The sequence below is a fragment of the Oncorhynchus tshawytscha genome, unplaced genomic scaffold (genome assembly GCF_018296145.1).
Source record: "Oncorhynchus tshawytscha isolate Ot180627B unplaced genomic scaffold, Otsh_v2.0 Un_contig_3934_pilon_pilon, whole genome shotgun sequence".
NCBI classification, from domain to species: Eukaryota; Metazoa; Chordata; class Actinopteri; order Salmoniformes; family Salmonidae; genus Oncorhynchus; species Oncorhynchus tshawytscha.
In genome coordinates this window covers 62,601-84,025 of record NW_024609049.1, presented here as the reverse complement: position 1 = coordinate 84,025, position 21,425 = coordinate 62,601, and the positions used below count along the sequence as shown (strand labels likewise).

Here is a 21,425-nt window from a genome sequence, read left to right as displayed (position 1 = left end):
GTCTAATGGCTGGTTTAGTCCAGACACTACCAGTCTAATGGCTGGTTTAGTCCAGCCACTACCAGTCTAATGGCTGGTTTAGTCCAGACACTACCAGTCTAATGGCTGGTTTAGTCCAGACTACCAGTCTAATGGCTGGATTCGTCCAGACACTACCAGTCTTATGGCTGGGTTAGTCCAGACACTACCAGTCTAATGGCTATTCCCTATGAAGTGCACTACTACCGACTAGAGCCTATTCCCTATGAAGTGCACTACTACCGACCAAAGCCCTCTGTAGTAGTGCACTACTACCGACCAGAGCCCTATTCCCTATGAAGTGCACTACTCCAGACCAGAGCCCTATTCCCTATGAAGTGCACTACTCCAGACCAGAGCCCTATTCCCTATGAAGTGCACTACTCCAGACCAGAGCCCTATTCCTTATGAAGTGCACTACTCCAGACCAGAGCCCTATTCCTTATGAAGTGCACTACTCCAGACCAGAGCCCTATTCCCTATGAAGTGCACTACTCCAGACCAGAGCCCTATTCCCTATGAAGTGCACTACTCCAGACCAGAGCCCTATTCCCTATGAAGTGCACTACTCCAGACCAGAGCCCTATTCCCTATGAAGTGCACTACTCCAGACCAGAGCCCTATTCCCTATGAAGTGCACTACTCCAGACCAGAGCCCTATTCCCTATGAAGTGCACTACTCCAGACCAGAGCCCTATTCCCTATGAAGTGCACTACTACAGACCAGAGCCCTATTCCCTATGAAGTGCACTACTCCAGACCAGAGCCCTATTCCCTATGAAGTGCACTACTCCAGACCAGAGCCCTATTCCCTATGAAGTGCACTACTCCAGACCAGAGCCCTATTCCCTATGAAGTGCACTACTCCAGACCAGAGCCCTATTCCCTATGAAGTGCACTACTCCAGACCAGAGCCCTATTCCCTATGAAGTGCACTACTCCAGACCAGAGCCCTATTCCCTATGAAGTGCACTACTCCAGACCAGAGCCCTATTCCCTATGAAGTGCACTACTCCAGACCAGAGCCCTATTCCCTATGAAGTGCACTACTCCAGACCAGAGCCCTATTCCCTATGAAGTGCACTACTACAGACCAGAGCCCTATTCCCTATGAAGTGCACTACTCCAGACCAGAGCCCTATTCCCTATGAAGTGCACTACTCCAGACCAGAGCCCTATTCCCTATGAAGTGCACTACTCCAGACCAGAGCCCTATTCCCTATGAAGTGCACTACTACAGACCAGAGCCCTATTCCCTATGAAGTGCACTACTCCAGACCAGAGCCCTATTCCCTATGAAGTGCACTACTACCGACTAGAGCCTATTCCCTATGAAGTGCACTACTACCGACCAAAGCCCTCTGTAGTAGTGCACTACTACCGACCAGAGCCCTATTCCCTATGAAGTGCACTACTCCAGACCAGAGCCCTCTGTAGTAGTTCACTATATAGGGGAAAGGGTAGTTTGTAATGAGTTCCCTTTGTTGACAGAGGGGGGTTTATTTGAGGTTTAATCTTGGAGACGTATTTGAACATAAGGCCAGTATAACAGGCTTCCCTGGTTACGCGCCTGGCTACGCGCCTGGTTACGCGCCTGGCTACGCGCCTGGCTACGCGCCTGGCTACGCGCCTGGCTACGCGCCTGGCTACGCGCCTGGCTACGCGCCTGGCTACGCGCCTGGCTACGCGCCTGGCTACGCGCCTGGCTACGGAACACACATATTGATATTAGATGCATTGAGTTTGGCAGCAGATTGGTGATTATTCAATTGAAACAGCAAGGTCAAGACACCTATTACTTTACATACGAGAGACGCTGTTGTATACAATTATAACAACCCAGATTCACACACACACACACACACACACAGCCTGTTTGCTACTACAGTCCCAGACAGACAGATTGCTGAGGGTAATGTATTAGAGAAAAATGTGTCTCCTGGAGAGACAGTAATGAATTAAACATTGCAGAGTGACATTCACACAACACTGTTGACTCTGCTGGGGATTTGAATCAAACACTGTTGACTCTGCTGGGGATTTGAATCAAACACTGTTGACTCTGCTGGGGATTTGAATCAAACACTGTTGACTCTGCTGGGGATTTGAATCAAACACTGTTGACTCTGCTGGGGATTTGAATCAAACACTGTTGACTCTGCTGGGGATTTGAATCAAACACTGTTGACTCTGCTGGGGATTTGAATCAAACACTGTTGACTCTGCTGGGGATTTGAATCAAACACTGTTGACTCTGCTGGGGATTTGAATCAAACACTGTTGACTCTGCTGGGGATTTGAATCAAACACTGTTGACTCTGCTGGGGATTTGAATCAAACACTGTTGACTCTGCTGGGGATTTGAATAGTGTCTGAAGGACAGGTCCCCAGGGGAACGGAGGAGGAGGAGGACAGGTCCCCCAGGGGAACGGAGGAGGAGGAGGACAGGTCCCCCAGGGGAACGGAGGAGGAGGAGGACAGGTCCCCCAGGGGAACGGAGGAGAGGTCCCCCAGGGGAACGGAGGAGAGGACAGGTCCCCCAGGGGAACGGAGGAGAGGACAGGTCCCCCAGGGGATGGAGGAGAGGACAGGTCCCCAGGGGATGGAGGAGAGGACAGGTCCCCCAGGGGATGGAGGAGAGGACAGGTCCCCCAGGGGATGGAGGAGAGGACAGGTCCCCCAGGGGATGGAGGAGAGGACAGGTCCCCCAGGGGAACGGAGGAGAGGACAGGTCCCCCAGGGGAACGGAGGAGAGGACAGGTCCCCCAGGGGAACGGAGGAGAGGACAGGTCCCCCAGGGGATGGAGGAGAGGACAGGTCCCCCAGGGGATGGAGGAGAGGACAGGTCCCCCAGGGGATGGAGGAGAGGACAGGTCCCCCAGGGGATGGAGGAGAGGACAGGTCCCCCAGGGGATGGAGGAGAGGACAGGTCCCCCAGGGGATGGAGGAGAGGACAGGTCCCCCAGGGGATGGAGGAGAGGACAGGTCCCCCAGGGGATGGAGGAGAGGACAGGTCCCCCAGGGGAACGGAGGAGAGGACAGGTCCCCCAGGGGAACGGAGGAGAGGACAGGTCCCCCAGGGGAACGGAGGAGAGGACAGGTCCCCAGGGGAACGGAGGAGAGGACAGGTCCCCCAGGGAACGGAGGAGAGGACAGGTCCCCCAGGGGAACGGAGGAGAGGACAGGTCCCCCAGGGGAACGGAGGAGAGGACAGGTCCCCCAGGGGATGGAGGAGAGGACAGGTCCCCAGGGGATGGAGGAGAGGACAGGTCCCCCAGGGGATGGAGGAGAGGACAGGTCCCCCAGGGGATGGAGGAGAGGACAGGTCCCCCAGGGGATGGAGGAGAGGACAGGTCCCCCAGGGGATGGAGGAGAGGACAGGTCCCCAGGGGATGGAGGAGAGGACAGGTCCCCCAGGGGATGGAGGAGAGGACAGGTCCCCAGGGGATGGAGGAGAGGACAGGTCCCCCAGGGGAACGGAGGAGAGGACAGGTCCCCCAGGGGAACGGAGGAGAGGACAGGTCCCCCAGGGGATGGAGGAGAGGACAGGTCCCCCAGGGGAACGGAGGAGGAGGAGACAGACAAACAGAAAGAGATGCTAGATGGGAACAGTGTAGGGCTCGTAGTTTCTCCTTTTGAACTTCAGAATCGCTCCATGGTGCTGCGGGGGTCACGTACCTCTTGACAACGTCGGCACCGTTCCAGCAGGCCAGTCCATCGGCGGAGGCCAGCTGGTTCACACACAGCTGGTCCGCCAGGCCACCGTAGAAGGTACGGTACAAACGCAGACTGTTCAGGAACTCTCTGTTGAGACAGACACACGGGGGACCAACGCTGGTATACTTCCACATCCCCAGTCCTCTCAAGAGCCTCATAACGCTAAAATCATCATCTAAGCAAACCTTAATTAACAACAAAAAACGCCCTGAGAGATCAACCTTTTGAGTGCTGTCTAAAAGTGCTGAAGAAGTGCTAAGTAGAAAATGAGGACTATAAAGTGAGTAGTTAGCAGTGGTGAACTGAGACAGTGTACTCACTTCCTCCTGGTAGCCAGGCTGTTTCCTGTTTCTCTGATGAAGGCTTTGAGAGGGATGGACGCTCCGTCCTGCTGGCCGCTGACTGACTGGGCAGGCTGTCTACTGGGACGACCACATACTTTATACACCTGGAGCACAACAAACACAGAGAACAATCAGCTGATGGACAGGTCCTAATGTTAGAGGTCCTAACAGGGTGCAGTGGCAGGATGTCTCCACTAGATGGACCCAGAGGACTCCCTCCTAACAGGGTGCAGTGACAGGATGTCTCCACTAGATGGACCCAGAGGACTCCCTCCTAACAGGGTGCAGTGACAGGATGTCTCCACTAGATGGACCCAGAGGACTCCCTCCTAACAGGGTGCAGTGACAGGATGTCTCCACTAGATGGACCCAGAGGACTCCCTCCTAACAGGGTGCAGTGACAGGATGTCTTCACTAGATGGACCCAGAGGACTCTGGTCTAAAGTAAAGCACTGTAGGGTAGTGATCATCAACTGGATTCAGCAGTGGGACGATTTTGTCTTGAGCTGACGGTCAGGGGGCTGGCGGTCAGGGGGCTGACGGTCAGGGGGCTGGCGGTCAGGGGGCTGGCGGTCAGGGGCTGGCGGTCAGGGGCTGGCGGTCAGGGGGCTGGCTGTCAGGGGGCTGACTGTCAGGGGGCTGACGGTCAGGGGGCTGACGGTCAGGGGGCTGGCGGTCAGGGGGCTGGCGGTCAGGGGGCTGGCGGTCAGGGGCTGGCGGTCAGGGGGCTGGCGGTCAGGGGGCTGGCTGTCAGGGGGCTGACGGTCAGGGGGCTGACGGTCAGGGGGCTGGCGGTCAGGGGGCTGGCGGTCAGGGGGCTGGCGGTCAGGGGGCTGGCGGTCAGGGGGCTGACGGTCAGGGGCTGGCGGTCAGGGGCTGGCGGTCAGGGGCTGGCGGTCAGGGGGACGATGGTCAGGGGACGGAACGTAATTAGAAATAAGACGATAAGAAGCCCAAACAGATATATTTGATTAAAACATAATCCTTTAAACCTTGCTTACATTGGTATATGATCACATATACACTGAGTACCAAACATTATTACACACTGTAGTCTACTGTTGAAGTGAGCCAGTCTAGTGTACACTACTCACTGTAGTCTATGTGAAAGTGAGCCAGTCTAGTGTACACTACTCACTGAAGTCTATGTTGAAGTGAGCCAGTCTAGTGTACACTACTCACTGTAATCTACTGTTGAAGTGAGCCAGTCTAGTGTACACTACTCACTGTAGTCTATGTGGAAGTGAGTCAGTCTAGTGTACACTACTCACTGAAGTCTACTATTGAAGTGAGCCAGTCTAGTGTACACTATTCACTGTAATCTACTGTTGAAGTGAGCCAGTCTAGTGTACACTACTCACTGTAGTCTATGTGAAGTGAGCCAGTCTAGTGTACACTACTCACTGAAGTCTATGTTGAAGTGAGCCAGTCTAGTGTACACTACTCACTGAAGTCTATGTTGAAGTGAGCCAGTCTAGTGTACACTACTCACTGTAGTCTACCCTGAGTATACCACACATTATACTGTAGTATACCACACTTATACTGTAGTCTACCCTGAGTATACCACACATTATACTGTAGTCTACCCTGACTATACCAAACATTATACTGTAGTATACCACTTATACTGTAGTATACCACACATTCTAAGTATACCACACATTATACTGTAGTCTACCCTGACTATACCAAACATTATACTCTACCCTGAGTATACCACACATCAGTCTAGTATACCACGGACTCTACTGTAGTCTTCCCTGACTAGGGATAAACATTCCTACTGTGTGAAGGAGTAGTACACAGCTGTAGTCTAGACCTTCTACTACCCTGACTGTAGTATACCACCACATTATACTGTAGTATACCACACTTATACTGTAGTCTACCCTGAGTATACCACACATTATACTGTAGTCTACCAGGACTATGGGGATGACCAACATTATACTGTAGTCTCTTCTGACCTGGGGTATACCACACATTCTAAAGTAGTCTACCCTGAGTATACCACACATCAGGAACACCTTCCTAATATTGAGTTGCACCCCCCAGGGCCACGGACTCTACAGGGTGTCAGAAAGCCTTCCACAGGGATAACGGTTCCTGTGCTGTGAAGGGGTAGTACACAGCGTTGTACCAGACCTTCAGTTTCTTGGCAATGTCTCACATGGAATAAATAGCCTTCATTTCTCAGAACAACAATAGGGGCCCGTTTGGGACCCAGTCATGCTCATATGTCCCAGGACTGACTGGGGATGATCTAACTCTCCCTGGTTAACAGGACAGTCTCTTCTGACCACTGGGGATGATCTAACTCTCCCTGGTTAACAGTCTGGACAACCTCTTCTGGCCACTGGGGATGATCTAACTCTCCCTGGTTAACAGTCTGGACAACCTCTTCTGGCCACTGGGGATGATCTAACTCTCCCTGGTTAACAGTCTGGACAACCTCTTCTGGCCACTGGGGATGATCTAACTCTCTCTGGTTAACAGTCTGGACAACCTCTTCTGGCTACTGGCGCTCGCTGCCCACAATGGTCTATTCTGAGAATGTTCTGGGCATGCTGTTGTTGAGTGGTATGTACCGTGTGTGTGTGTGTGTGTGTGTGTGTGTGTGTGTGTGTGTGTGCAGTACATTCCTGGGTGATGGAGTGGTAGCAGTTGGTTCGGTCATTAAACCTCAGATCAGTGTTACAACTCTGTCTCTCTTTCTGAGAAAAATGTGTTTCTTCCTTCTTCATCAGTTTATAGGGACATTATTCACTTAGTCTGGTGACTGGTTGGTTTTATAAGGACATTATTCACTTAGTCTGGTGACTGGTTGGTTTTATAGGGACATTATTCACTTAGTCTGGTGACTGGCTGGTTTTATAGGGACATTATTCACTTAGTCTGGTGACTGGTTGGTTTTATAGGGACATTATTCACTTAGTCTGGTGACTGGTTGGTTTCATAGGGACATTATTCACTTAGTCTGGTGACTGGTTGGTTTCATAGGGACATTATTCACTTAGTCTGGTGACTGGTTGGTTTCATAGGGACATTATTCACTTAGTCTGGTGACTGGTTGGTTTCATAGGGACATTATTCACTTAGTCTGGTGACTGGTTGGTTTCATAGGGACATTATTCACTTAGTCTGGTGACTGGTTGGTTTCATAGGGACATTATTCACTTAGTCTGGTGACTGGTTGGTTTTATAGGGACATTATTCACTTAGTCTGGTGACTGGTTGGTTTTATAGGGACATTATTCACTTAGTCTGGTGACTGGTTGGTTTTATAGGGACATTATTCACTTAGTCTGGTGACTGGTTGGTTTCATAGGGACATTATTCACTTAGTCTGGTGACTGGTTGGTTTCATAGGGACATTCATTCACTAGTCTGGTGACTGGTTGGTTTTATAGGGACATTATTCACTTAGTCTGGTGACTGGTTGGTTTCATAGGGACATTATTCACTTAGTCTGGTGACTGGTTGGTTTCATAGGGACATTATTCACTTAGTCTGGTGACTGGTTGGTTTCATAGGGACATTATTCACTTAGTCTGGTGACTGGTTGGTTTTATAGGGACATTATTCACTTAGTCTGGTGACTGGTTGGTTTTATAGGGACATTATTCACTTAGTCTGGTGACTGGTTGGTTTTATAGGGACATTATTCACTTAGTCTGGTGACTGGTTGGTTTTATAGGGACATTATTCACTTAGTCTGGTGACTGGTTGGTTTTATAGGGACATTATTCACTTAGTCTGGTGACTGGTTGGTTTTATAGGGACATTATTCACTTAGTCTGGTGACTGGTTGGTTTTTTATAGGGACATTATTCACTTAGTCTGGTGACTGGTTGGTTTTATAGGGACATTATTCACTTAGTCTGGTGACTGGTTGGTTTTATAGGGACATTATTCACTTAGTCTGGTGACTGGTTGGTTTTATAGGGACATTATTCACTTAGTCTGGTGACTGGTTGGTTTTATAGGGACATTATTCACTTAGTCTGGTGACTGGTTGGTTTTATAGGGACATTATTCACTTAGTCTGGTGACTGGTTGGTTTTATAGGGACATTATTCACTTAGTCTGGTGACTGGTTGGTTTTATAGGGACATTATTCACTTAGTCTGGTGACTGGTTGGTTTTATAGGGACATTATTCACTTAGTCTGGTGACTGGTTGGTTTTATAGGGACATTATTCACTTAGTCTGGTGACTGGTTGGTTTTATAGGGACATTATTCACTTAGTCTGGTGACTGGTTGGTTTTATAGGGACATTATTCACTTAGTCTGGTGACTGGTTGGTTTTATAGGGACATTATTCACTTAGTCTGGTGACTGGTTGGTTTTATAGGGACATTATTCACTTAGTCTGGTGACTGGTTGGTTTTATAGGGACATTATTCACTTAGTCTGGTGACTGGTTGGTTTTATAGGGACATTATTCACTTAGTCTGGTGACTGGTTGGTTTTATAGGGACATTATTCACTTAGTCTGGTGACTGGTTGGTTTTATAGGGACATTATTCACTTAGTCTGGTGACTGGTTGGTTTTATAGGGACATTATTCACTTAGTCTGGTGACTGGTTGGTTTTATAGGGACATTATTCACTTAGTCTGGTGACTGGTTGGTTTTATAGGGACATTATTCACTTAGTCTGGTGACTGGTTGGTTTTATAGGGACATTATTCACTTAGTCTGGTGACTGGTTGGTTTTATAGGGACATTATTCACTTAGTCTGGTGACTGGTTGGTTTTATAGGGACATTATTCACTTAGTCTGGTGACTGGTTGGTTTTATAGGGACATTATTCACTTAGTCTGGTGACTGGTTGGTTTCATGTTATTCACTTAGTCTGGTGACTGGTTGGTTTTATAGGGACATTATTCACTTAGTCTGGTGACTGGTTGGTTTTATAGGGACATTATTCACTTAGTCTGGTGACTGGTTGGTTTTATAGGGACATTATTCACTTAGTCTGGTGACTGGTTGGTTTTATAGGGACATTATTCACTTAGTCTGGTGACTGGTTGGTTTTATAGGGACATTATTCACTTAGTCTGGTGACTGGTTGGTTTTATAGGGACATTATTCACTTAGTCTGGTGACTGGTTGGTTTCATGTTATTCACTTAGTCTGGTGACTGGTTGGTTTTATAGGGACATTATTCACTTAGTCTGGTGACTGGTTGGTTTTATAGGGACATTATTCACTTAGTCTGGTGACTGGTTGGTTTTATAGGGACATTATTCACTTAGTCTGGTGACTGGTTGGTTTTATAGGGACATTATTCACTTAGTCTGGTGACTGGTTGGTTTTATAGGGACATTATTCACTTAGTCTGGTGACTGGTTGGTTTTATAGGGACATTATTCACTTAGTCTGGTGACTGGTTGGTTTTATAGGGACATTATTCACTTAGTCTGGTGACTGGTTGGTTTTATAGGGACATTATTCACTTAGTCTGGTGACTGGTTGGTTTTATAGGGACATTATTCACTTAGTCTGGTGACTGGTTGGTTTTATAGGGACATTATTCACTTAGTCTGGTGACTGGTTGGTTTCATGTTATTCACTTAGTCTGGTGACTGGTTGGTTTTATAGGGACATTATTCACTTAGTCTGGTGACTGGTTGGTTTTATAGGGACATTATTCACTTAGTCTGGTGACTGGTTGGTTTTATAAGGACATTATTCACTTAGTCTGGTGACTGGTTGGTTTCGTGTTATTCACTTAGTCTGGTGACTGGTTGGTTTTATAGGGACATTATTCACTTAGTCTGGTGACTGGTTGGTTTTATAGGGACATTATTCACTTAGTCTGGTGACTGGTTGGTTTTATAAGGACATTATTCACTTAGTCTGGTGACTGGTTGGTTTTATAGGGACATTATTCACTTAGTCTGGTGACTGGCTGGTTTTATAGGGACATTATTCACTTAGTCTGGTGACTGGTTGGTTTTATAGGACATTATTCACTTAGTCTGGTGACTGGTTGGTTTCATGTTATTCACTTAGTCTGGTGACTGGTTGGTTTTATAGGGACATTATTCACTTAGTCTGGTGACTGGTTGGTTTTATAGGGACATTATTCACTTAGTCTGGTGACTGGTTGGTTTTATAGGGACATTATTCACTTAGTCTGGTGACTGGTTGGTTTTATAGGGACATTATTCACTTAGTCTGGTGACTGGTTGGTTTTATAGGGACATTATTCACTTAGTCTGGTGACTGGTTGGTTTTATAGGGACATTATTCACTTAGTCTGGTGACTGGTTGGTTTTATAGTTATTCACTTAGTCTGGTGACTGGTTGGTTTTATAGGGACATTATTCACTTAGTCTGGTGACTGGTTGGTTTTATAAGGACATTATTCACTTAGTCTGGTGACTGGTTGGTTTTATTCACTTAGTCTGGTGACTGGTTGGTTTTATAGGGACATTATTCACTTAGTCTGGTGACTGGTTGGTTTTATAGGGACATTATTCACTTAGTCTGGTGACTGGTTGGTTTTATAGGGACATTATTCACTTAGTCTGGTGACTGGTTGGTTTTATAGGGACATTATTCACTTAGTCTGGTGACTGGTTGGTTTTATAGGGACATTATTCACTTAGTCTGGTGACTGGTTGGTTTCATGTTTATTCACTTAGTCTGGTGACTGGTTGGTTTTATAGGGACATTATTCACTTAGTCTGGTGACTGGTTGGTTTTATAGGGACATTATTCACTTAGTCTGGTGACTGGTTGGTTTTATAGGGACATTATTCACTTAGTCTGGTGACTGGTTGGTTTTATAGGGACATTATTCACTTAGTCTGGTGACTGGTTGGTTTTATAGGGACATTATTCACTTAGTCTGGTGACTGGTTGGTTTTATAGGGACATTATTCACTTAGTCTGGTGACTGGTTGGTTTTATAGGGACATTATTCACTTAGTCTGGTGACTGGTTGGTTTTATAGGGACATTATTCACTTAGTCTGGTGACTGGTTGGTTTTATAGGTTTCTGGTGACTGGGGTTTTATTATTCACTTAGTCTGGTGACTGGTTGGTTTTATAGGGACATTATTCACTTAGTCTGGTGACTGGTTGGTTTCATAGGGACATTATTCACTTAGTCTGGTGACTTGTTGGTTTTATAGGGACATTATTCACTTAGTCTGGTGACTGGTTGGTTTCATAGGGACATTATTCACTTAGTCAGGTGACTGGTTGGTTTTATGGGGACATTATTCACTTAGTCTGGTGACTGGTTGGTTTTATAGGGACATTATTCACTTAGTCTGGTGACTGGTTGGTTTTATAGGGACATTATTCACTTAGTCTGGTGACTGGTTGGTTTTATAGGGACATTATTCACTTAGTCTGGTGACTGGTTGGTTTTATAGGGACATTATTCACTTAGTCTGGTGACTGGTTGGTTTTATAGGGACATTATTCACTTAGTCTGGTGACTGGCTGGTTTTATAGGGACATTATTCACTTAGTCTGGTGACTGGTTGGTTTTATAGGGACATTATTCACTTAGTCTGGTGACTGGTTGGTTTTATAGGGACATTATTCACTTAGTCTGGTGACTGGTTGGTTTTATGTTAATCACTTAGTCTGGTGACTGGTTGGTTTCATGTTATTCACTTAGTCTGGTGACTGGTTGGTTTTATAGGGACATTATTCACTTAGTCTGGTGACTGGTTGGTTTCATAGGGACATTATTCACTTAGTCTGGTGACTGGTTGGTTTTATAGGGACATCACCTGTGCAGAGAGGTGTGGCCCGTTCCTCTGACCATGTGGGACGACAACGCGTCACCAAACACCTCACCTGTGCAGAGAGGTGTGGCCCGTTCCTCTGACCATGTGGGACGACAACGCGTCACCAAACACCTCACCTGTGCAGAGAGGTGTGGCCCGTTCCTCTGACCATGTGGGACGACAACGCGTCACCAAACACCTCACCTGTGCAGAGAGGTGTGGCCCGTTCCTCTGACCATGTGCGACGGCGTCGTGGACGACGGCGTGAACTCCCAGCAGCACTTGCTCCAGGTCCTGAGTTCCGTGCATGCGTGCCGACAGCCCCTCTAACGACCTCACGAATTCTCTCCAATGGAGGTCCACCTCAAATCAAAATCAAAATCTTTTTACAACATTTAAAAAAAAAAAAAAAACTTTCCCAGTAAAACAAATCAAAATGAAACAAGGAGCAATAAGATGAAAGGATAACAAGCAGAGGGAATCTATAGAATAGTGGTGTTATGTGTAAAACAACGGCAGGGTTACCTCAGCCATGCTAGCCAGACAGCCACGCATCACATTGAGACAGTAGCCCATACAGGGTTTAGACAGGGTGAGTCCGTGGCAGTGGGGACAGTACTGCATCCTGAGCAGAGCTCTACGACACTCCCTGCTAAACACCAGGTGATCCGTGGTGTTGATCACCTCTATGCCGAGGTGCAGCGCCTGTAACAGCACACGACCCCCGACCCCCGACCTCCCGATCTGATTGGCTAGGACTCCCGGAGCAGCGCCGAACGGGGACAAATCGCGGCGGGCGGAGCGGACGCACTCGGCGTAACCGGGGGTGACGCGGCTGAGGCTGGGGTTGATGAGGTGGTGGTAGACCAATGGGAAGAGAGCGTCGAAGAAGCGGCTGGTGATGTCATCAACGTTGAGTTCGGAGCCAAGGAGGAAGAGGCCGACGTCAGTTAACAACTCTCTCACCAGACCTGACGCCTCCCCAGCCATGTTACGGTACGACGCCTGGAGGACCAGGTTGGTGTGGTTCTCTGATGCCTTTATCAGGGACTCAAAGCTTTCTATAAGAGGAGAGAGAGAGAGAGAGAGAGAGACAGACAGAGAGAGAGACAGAGAGAGAGAAATGGAGGGAGAGAGAGAGGCAGAAGGTGGAGGGAGAGAGAAAGAGATGGTTAATACTGGAGGACCAGGTTGGTTCTCTGATGCCTTCATCAGATTCAAAGGTTTCTACAAGAGGGAGGGGGGGTGAAGGGACTGAAAGGGTTTCTGGGTAGTCTCTCCTTCACCCAGGCTGGGACCTGACCAGTGGGTAGTCTCTCCTTCCCCCAGGCTGGGACGAGCTAGGACCTGACCAGTGGGTAGTCTCTCCTTCCCCCAGGCTGGGACGAGCTAGGACCTGACCAGTGGGTAGTCTCTCCTTCCCCAGGCTGGGACGAGCTAGGACCTGACCAGTGGGTAGTCTCTCCTTCCCCCAGGCTGGGATGAGCTAGGACCTGACCAGTGGGTAGTCTCTGCTTCCCCGAGGCTGGGACGAGCTAGGACCTGACCAGTGGGTAGTCTCTCCTTCCCCCAGGCTGGGACAAGCTAGGACCTGACCAGTGGGTAGTCTCTCCTTCCCCCAGGCTGGGACGAGCTAGGACCTGACCAGTGGGTAGTCTCTCCTTCCCCCAGGCTGGGACGAGCTAGGACCTGACCAGTGGGTAGTCTCTCCTTCCCCCAGGCTGGGACGAGCTAGGACCTGACCAGTGGGTAGTCTCTCCTTCCCCCAGGCTGGGACGAGCTAGGACCTGACCAGTGGGTAGTCTCTCCTTCCCCCAGGCTGGGACGAGCTAGGACCTGACCAGTGGGTAGTCTCTCCTTCCCCCAGGCTGGGACGAGCTAGGACCTGACCAGTGGGTAGTCTCTCCTTCCCCCAGGCTGGGACGAGCTACGACCTGACCAGTGGGTAGTCTCTCCTTCCCCCAGGCTGGGACGAGCTAGTATCCCACACCATGTGCCTGTCATGGGGCTGTAACTCTGCTGTAGGGGTGAAGCAGGGAGCTGCAGAGAAGGAGGAGGGGGGGGTTGGAAAGAGACGTGCCGGAGCCTAGGTACCCTCCGAACCGGTAAACACCCAGCACTGGGGTGGGGGGGGTGACATCTCTGGGTGCCAGGTTGAGAGAAAGGGTTCTGTCTGATTAAAGGGGAATAACAGCATCTGATCTCAGAGTCTGGTGACTGGGGAGGGAAGGGAGTGGAGGGGAGGTTAGGGTTGATGTAGGAGTCTAGTGACTGGGGAGGGGAAGGGAGGTTAGGGTTGATGTAGGAGTCTAGTGACTGGGGAGGGAGGGTTGATGTAGGAGTCTAGTGACTGGGGAGGGGAGGGTTGATGTAGGAGTCTAGTGACTGGGAGGGGAGGGGGAGGTTAGGGTTGATGTAGGAGTCTAGTGACTGGGGAGGGAGGGCGAGGTTAGGGTTGATGTAGGTGTCTAGTGACTGGGGAGGGAGGGGAGGTTAGGGTTGATGTAGGAGTCTGGTGACTGGGGAGGGAGGGGAGGTTAGTGTTGATGTAGGAGTCTGGTGACTGGGGAGGGAGGTTAGTGTTGATGTAGGAGTCTGGTGACTGGGGAGGGAGGTTAGTGTTGATGTAGGAGTCTAGTGACTGGGGAGGGAGGGGAGAGGGGGTGAGGGTTGATGTAGGAGTCTAGTGATTGAGGAGGGAGGGGAGAGGGGGTGAGGGTTGATGTAGGAGTCTAGTGACTGGGGAGGGATGGGGGAGGTTAGTGTTGATGTAGGAGTCTGGTGACTGGGGAGGGAGGTTAGTGTTGATGTAGGAGTCTGTGACTGGGGAGGGAGGTTAGGGTGATGTAGGTGTCTAGTGACTGGGGAGGGGAGGGGAGGTTAGTGTTGATGTAGGAGTCTGGTGACTGGGGAGGGAGGGAGGTTAGTGTTGATGTAGGAGTCTAGTGACTGGGGAGGGAGGGGAGAGGGGGTGAGGGTTGATGTAGGAGTCTAGTGACTGGGGAGGGAGGGGAGGTTAGTGTTGATGTAGGAGTCTAGTGACTGGGGAGGGAGGGGAGGGGAGAGGGGGTGAGGGTTGATGTAGGAGTCTAGTGATTGAGGAGGGAGGGGAGAGGGGGTGAGGGTTGATGTAGGAGTCTAGTGACTGGGGAGGGAGGGGGAGGTTAGTGTTGATGTAGGAGTCTGGTGACTGGGGAGGGGAGGTTAGTGTTGATGTAGGAGTCTGGTGACTGGGGAGGGAGGTTAGTGTTGATGTAGGAGTCTGGTGACTGGGGAGGGAGGTTAGTGTTGATGTAGGAGTCTAGTGACTGGGGAGGGGAGGGGGAGGGGGGTGAGGGTTGATGTAGGAGTCTAGTGATTGAGGAGGGGAGGGAGGGAGAGGGGGTGAGGGTTGATGTAGGAGTCTAGTGACTGGGGAGGGAGGGGGAGGTTAGGGTTGATGTAGGAGTCTAGTGACTGGGGAGGGAGGAGGGGAGAGGGGGTGAGGGTTGATGTAGGAGTCTAGTGACTGGGGAGGGAGGGAGGGGAGAGGGGTGAGGGTTGATGTAGGAGTCTAGTGACTGAGGAGGGAGGGGGTGAGGGTTGATGTAGGAGTCTAGTGACTGGGGAGGGAGGGGGAGGTTAGGGTTGATGTAGGAGTCTAGTGACTGGGGAGGGGAGGGGAGGTTAGGGTTGATGTAGGAGTCTAGTGACTGGGGAGAGGGGAGGTTAGGGTTGATGTAGGAGTCTAGTGACTGGGGAGGGGAGGGGAGGTTAGGGTTGATGTAGGAGTCTAGTGACTGGGGAGGGAGGGGGGGGAGGTTAGGGTTGATGTAGGAGTCTAGTGACTGGGGAGGGGAGGGGAGGTTAGGGTTGATGTAGGAGTCTAGTGACTGGGGAGGGGAGGGTTGATGTAGGAGTCTAGTGACTGGAGAGGGGGTGAGGGTTCATGTAGGAGTCTAGTGACTGGGGAGGGAGGGGGAGGTTAGGGTTGATGTAGGAGTCTGGTGACTGGGGAGGGAGGGAGGGGGAGGTTAGGGTTGATGTAGGTGTCTAGTGACTGGGGAGGGAGGGGAGGTTAGGGTTGATGTAGGAGTCTTGTGACTGGGAAGGTGAGGATAGGGTTGATGTAGGAGTCTAGTGACTGGGGAGGTGAGGTTAGGGTTGATGTAGGAGTCTAGTGACTGGGGAGGGAGGGGGAGGTTAGGGTTGATGTAGGAGTCTAGTGACTGGGGAGGTGAGGGGAGGGTTCATGTAGGAGTCTAGTGACTGGGGAGGGAGGGGAGGTTAGGGTTGATGTAGGAGTCTGGTGACTGGGGAGGGAGGTTAGGGTTGATGTAGGTGTCTAGTGACTGGGGAGGGAGGGGAGGTTAGGGTTGATGTAGGAGTCTAGTGACTGGGGAGGGAGGGGGAGGTTAGGGTTGATGTAGGAGTCTAGTGACTGGGGAGGGAGGGGGAGGTTAGGGTTGATGTAGGAGTCTAGTGACTGGGGAGGGAGGGGGGGAGGTTAGGGTTGATGTAGGAGTCTAGTGACTGGGGAGGGGGGGAGGGCGAGGTTAGGGTTGATGTAGGAGTCTAGTGACTGGGGAGGGAGGGGAGGTTAGGGTTGATGTAGGAGTCTGGTGACTGGGGAGGGAGGTTAGGGTTGATGTAGGTGTCTAGTGACTGGGGAGGGAGAGGGGAGGTTAGGGTTGATGTAGGTGTCTAGTGACTGGGGAGGGGGAGGTTAGTGTTGATGTAGGAGTCTAGTGACTGGGGAGGGGAGGGAGGGGAGGGGGTGAGGGTTGATGTAGGAGTCTAGTGATTGAGGAGGGAGGGAGGGGAGAGGGGGTGAGGGTTGATGTAGGAGTCTAGTGATTGAGGAGGGGAGGGGAGGGGAGAGGGGGTGAGGGTTGATGTAGGAGTCTAGTGATTGAGGAGGGGAGGGAGGGGAGGGGGTGAGGGTTGATGTAGGAGTCTAGTGACTGGGGAGGGGGGGGGGAGGTTAGGGTTGATGTCGGAGTCTAGTGACTGGGGAGGGGAGGGGGAGGTTAGGGTTGATGTAGGAGTCTAGTGACTGGGGAGGGGAGGGGAGGGGGAGGTTAGGGTTGATGTAGGATTCTAGTGACTGGGGAGGGAGGGGAGGGGAGGGGAGGTTAGGGTTGATGTAGGATTCTAGTGACTGGGGAGGGAGGGGGAGGTTAGGGTTGATGTAGGAGTCTAGTGACTGGGGAGGGGAGGGTTGATGTAGGAGTCTAGTGACTGGAGAGGGGAGGGGGAGGTTAGGGTTGATGTAGGAGTCTTGTGACTGGGAAGGGGAGGATAGGGTTGATGTAGGAGTCTAGTGACTGGGGAGGGAGGGGAGGTTAGGGTTGATGTAGGAGTCTTGTGACTGGGAAGGGGAGGATAGGGTTGATGTAGGAGTCTAGTGACTGGGGAGGGAGGTTAGGGTTGATGTAGGAGTCTAGTGACTGGGGAGGGGAGGGGGAGGTTAGGGTTGATGTAGGAGTCTTGTGACTGGGAAGGGAGGTTAGGGTTGATGTAGGAGTCTAGTGACTGGGGAGGGAGGTTAGGGTTGATGTACGAGTCTAGTGACTGGGGAGGGAGGTTAGGGTTGATGTAGGAGTCTAGTGACTGGGGAGGTGAGGGGAGGGTTGATGTTGGAGTCTAGTGACTGGGGAGGGAGGGGGAGGTTAGGGTTGATGTAGGAGTCTAGTGACTGGGGAGGGAGAGGGGGAGGTTAGGGTTGATGTAGTAGTCTAGTGACTGGGGAGGAGAGGGGGAGGTTAGGGTTGATGTAGGAGTCTCGTGACTGGGGAGGGAGGTTAGGGTTGATGTAGGAGTCTCGTGACTGGGGAGGGGAGGTTAGGGTTGATGTAGGTGTCTAGTGACTGGGGAGGGGAGGTTAGGGTTGATGTAGGTGTCTAGTGACTGGGGAGGGGAGGTGAGGGTTGATGTAGGAGTCTAGTGACTGGGGAGGGAGGGGGAGGTTAGGGTTGATGTCGGAGTCTAGTGACTGGGGAGGGAGGGGGAGGTTAGGGTTGATGTAGGAGTCTAGTGACTGGGGAGGGAGGGGAGGTTAGGGTTGATGTAGGAGTCTAGTGACTGGGGAGGGAGGGGGGGAGGTTAGGGTTTATGTAGGAGTCTAGTGACTGGGGAGGGAGGGGAGGGGAGGTTAGGGTTGATGTAGGAGTCTAGTGACTGGGGAGGGGAGGGGAGGTTAGGGTTGATGTAGGAGTCTAGTGACTGGGGAGGGGAGGGTTGATGTAGGAGTCTAGTGACTGGGGAGGGGGGGGGATGTAGGGGTCTAGTGACTGGGGAGGGGAGGGTTGATGTAGGAGTCTAGTGACTGGGGAGGGGAGGGGGAGGTTAGGGTTGATGTCGGAGTCTAGTGACTGGGGAGGGAGGGGGAGGTTAGGGTTGATGTAGGAGTCTAGTGATTGAGGAGGGAGGGAGGGGGAGGGGGTGAGGGTTGATGTAGGAGTCTAGTGACTGGGGAGGGAGGGGAGGGGGGAGGTTAGGGTTGATGTCGGAGTCTAGTGACTGGGGAGGGGGGGGAGGTTAGGGTTGATGTAGGAGTCTAGTGACTGGGGAGGGAGGGGAGGTTAGGGTTGATGTAGGAGTCTAGTGACTGGGGAGGGAGGGGAGGGGAGGTTAGGGTTTATGTAGGAGTCTAGTGACTGGGGAGGGAGGAGGGGAGGTTAGGGTTGATGTAGGAGTCTAGTGACTGGGGAGGGAGGGGAGGTTAGGGTTGATGTAGGAGTCTAGTGACTGGGGAGGGAGGGTTGATGTAGGAGTCTAGTGACTGGGGAGGGAGGGAGGGGAAGGTTGATGTAGGAGTCTAGTGACTGGGGAGGGAGGGTTGATGTAGGAGTCTAGTGACTGGGGAGGGAGGGGGAGGTTAGGGGTGATGTCGGAGTCTAGTGACTGGGGAGGGAGGGGGGTTAGGGTTGATGTAGGAGTCTAGTGACTGGGGGGAGGGAGGGGGGGTTAGGGTTGATGTAGGAGTCTAGTGATTGGGAGGGAGGGGAGGGGAGGGGGGTGAGGGTTGATGTCGGAGTCTAGTGACTGGGGAGGGAGGGGGAGGTTAGGGTTGATGTCGGAGTCTAGTGACTGGGGAGGGAGGGGGAGGTTAGGGTTGATGTAGGAGTCTAGTGACTGGGGAGGGAGGGGAGGTTAGGGTTGATGTAGGAGTCTAGTGACTGGGGAGGGAGGGGGGGGAGGTTAGGGTTGATGTAGGAGTCTAGTGACTGGGGAGGGAGGGAGGGGGAGGTTAGGGTTGATGTAGGAGTCTAGTGACTGGGGAGGGAGGGGAGGGGAGGTTAGGGTTGATGTAGGAGTCTAGTGACTGGGGAGGGAGGGAGGTTAGGGTTGATGTAGGAGTCTAGTGACTGGGGAGGGAGGGGAGAGGTTAGGGTTGATGTAGGAGTCTAGTGACTGGGGAGGGAGGGGAGAGGGAGGTTAGGGTTGATGTAGGAGTCTGGTGACTGGGGAGGGAGGGGGAGGTTAGGGTTGATGTAGGAGTCTAGTGACTGGGGAGGGGAGGGGAGGAGAGGTTAGGGTTGATGTAGGAGTCTAGTGACTGGGGAGGGGAGGGGAGGGTTGATGTAGGAGTCTAGTGACTGGGGAGGGGAGGGGAGGGTTGATGTAGAGGTCTAGTGACTGGGGAGGGAGGTGAGAGAGGACGTTAGGGTTTATGTAGGAGTCTAGTGACTGGGGAGGGGAGGGGAGAGGAGGTGAGGGTTGATGTAGGAGTCTGGTGACTGGTGACTGGGGGGTGCAGCCATACTTGGTTTAGTTGGTATATTTACACAGAGAGAGGGAGAGAGAGAGAAAGACAGTCAGAGTAAAGACAAACCTCCTCTGGGGTTTCATCTCTGCTAAGTCATCTTGACAGATAAACCTCCTCTCTGCTAAGTCATCTTGACAGATAAACCTCCTCTCCGTTTCCTCTCTGCTAAGTCATCTTGACAGACACCGACGTTGAAATGACTAAGCCTTTTGAAGACAGTTTCAAGACCCTCAGATCAAAATTCCCAAAGGCCTGTGACCCACACAAACAGAACTGTTAGGGGGAAGGAATGTAGGTGGATGTATACAGAAGTTTCTCTTGTTCTGGGATCTGGGTGACAAATAACATGAAGATCCCGATACGGCCATTTCATTATTTCCGATGTCTCTCAGGAGAGAGAGAGCAGGCACGGGGAGAGATGGGGAGAGAGCAGCACCATGATGTAGGGACCAGCCAACCAGGAAAGCCCCGTGATGGAGTCAACCATCTGCTCTGTTTTATCACCGCTGTTACGGTTTTAATGAAGACTAGATTTCATTACATAGCGCTCTGTTGTCACTGCTCCCTCTACCGCTCTGTTACCCTCTCTCTGGCACGGGTCTCTGTTACCCTGGCTCTCTCTCTCTGGCACGGGGCTCTGTTACCCTGGCTCTCTCTCTCTCTGGCACGGGGCTCTGTTACCCTGTCTCTCTCTCTCTGGCACGGGGCTCTGTTACCCTGGCTCTCTCTCTCTGGCACGGGGCTCTGTTACCCTGGCTCTCTCTCTCTGGCACGGGGCTCTGTTACCCTCTCTCTCTCTCTCTCTGCACGGGGCTCTGTTACCCTGGCTCTCTCTCTCTGGCACGGGGCTCTGTTACTCTCTCTGGTACGGGGCTCTGTTACCCTCTCTCTGGCACGGGGCTCTGTTACCCTCTCTCTGGCACGGGGCTCTGTTACCCTCTCTCTGGCACAGGGCTCTGTTACCCTGGCTCTCTCTCTCTCTCTGGCACGGGGCTCTGTTACCCTGGCTCTCTCTCTCTGGCACGGGGCTCTGTTACCCTGGCTCTCTCTCTGGCACGGGGATCTGTTACCCTGGCTCCCTCTCTCTCTGGCACGGGGCTCTGTTACCCTGGCTCTCTCTCTCTGGCACGGGGCTCTGTTACCCTGGCTCTCTCTGGCATGGGGCTCTGTTACCCTGGCGCTCTCTCTCTGGCATGGGGCTCTGTTACCCTGGCTCTCTCTCTCTGGCACGGGGCTCTGTTACCCTGGCTCTCTCTCTGGCACGGGGCTCTGTTACCCTGGCTCTCTCTCTGGCACAGGGCTCTGTTACCCTGGCTTTCTCTCTGGCACGGGGGCTGTTACCCTGGCTCTCGCTCTGTTACCCTGGCGCTCTCTCTCTCACGGGGCTCTGTTACCCTGGCTCTCTCTCACAGGGCTCTGTTACCCTGGCTCTCTCTCTGGCACGGGGTTCTGTTACCCTGGCTCTCTCTCTCTGGCACGGGACTCTGTTACCCTGGCTCTCTCTGGCACGAGCCTCTACTATGAACTATCCTGGTGGCCTTTGTTGACAGTTCAATGAGCGTTAGAGGGTGTGTGTGTGTGTGTGCGCACGCGTGCACTGTTCAATTATCTCTTCCTGAAACCATTTTAAATCATCTTTGATATAATTGTAAGCATTATATTCAGGATGTTTAGAAAGCGGTCCAAGTTACGTCCCTGAGGTTTTATGGGTATTTTCCGTTTGCCGCGGCAGGAAGAAAAAGATGATATTCTGTAACTAATCCCTCATGTGTTCCTGCCTCCTATTGGACAATACTACATCTGTTCTGATAGGACACTTCAACAGTCTGTAGAGA

At 51.5% G+C, this 21,425-nt stretch overlaps 1 protein-coding gene across 1 annotated transcript in view; it reads right to left on the bottom strand.

The window, feature by feature from the left end:
* Nucleotides 1-3,526: 3,526 nt before the first annotated feature.
* Nucleotides 3,527-21,425, bottom strand: part of LOC112238680 (glypican-5) — a gene marked incomplete at its 3' end in the record, with an annotated part of 54,890 nt that continues 36,991 nt past the window's right edge. Inside the window, exons 3-6 of the mRNA XM_042314072.1 lie at nucleotides 12,366-12,901; nucleotides 12,045-12,203; nucleotides 4,056-4,183; nucleotides 3,527-3,822 (exon numbers count right to left, since the gene is read on the bottom strand). Of these exons, the coding sequence (XP_042170006.1) occupies nucleotides 3,527-3,822; nucleotides 4,056-4,183; nucleotides 12,045-12,203; nucleotides 12,366-12,901 (1,119 nt within the window). The remainder of the gene's footprint in view (nucleotides 3,823-4,055; nucleotides 4,184-12,044; nucleotides 12,204-12,365; nucleotides 12,902-21,425) is intronic.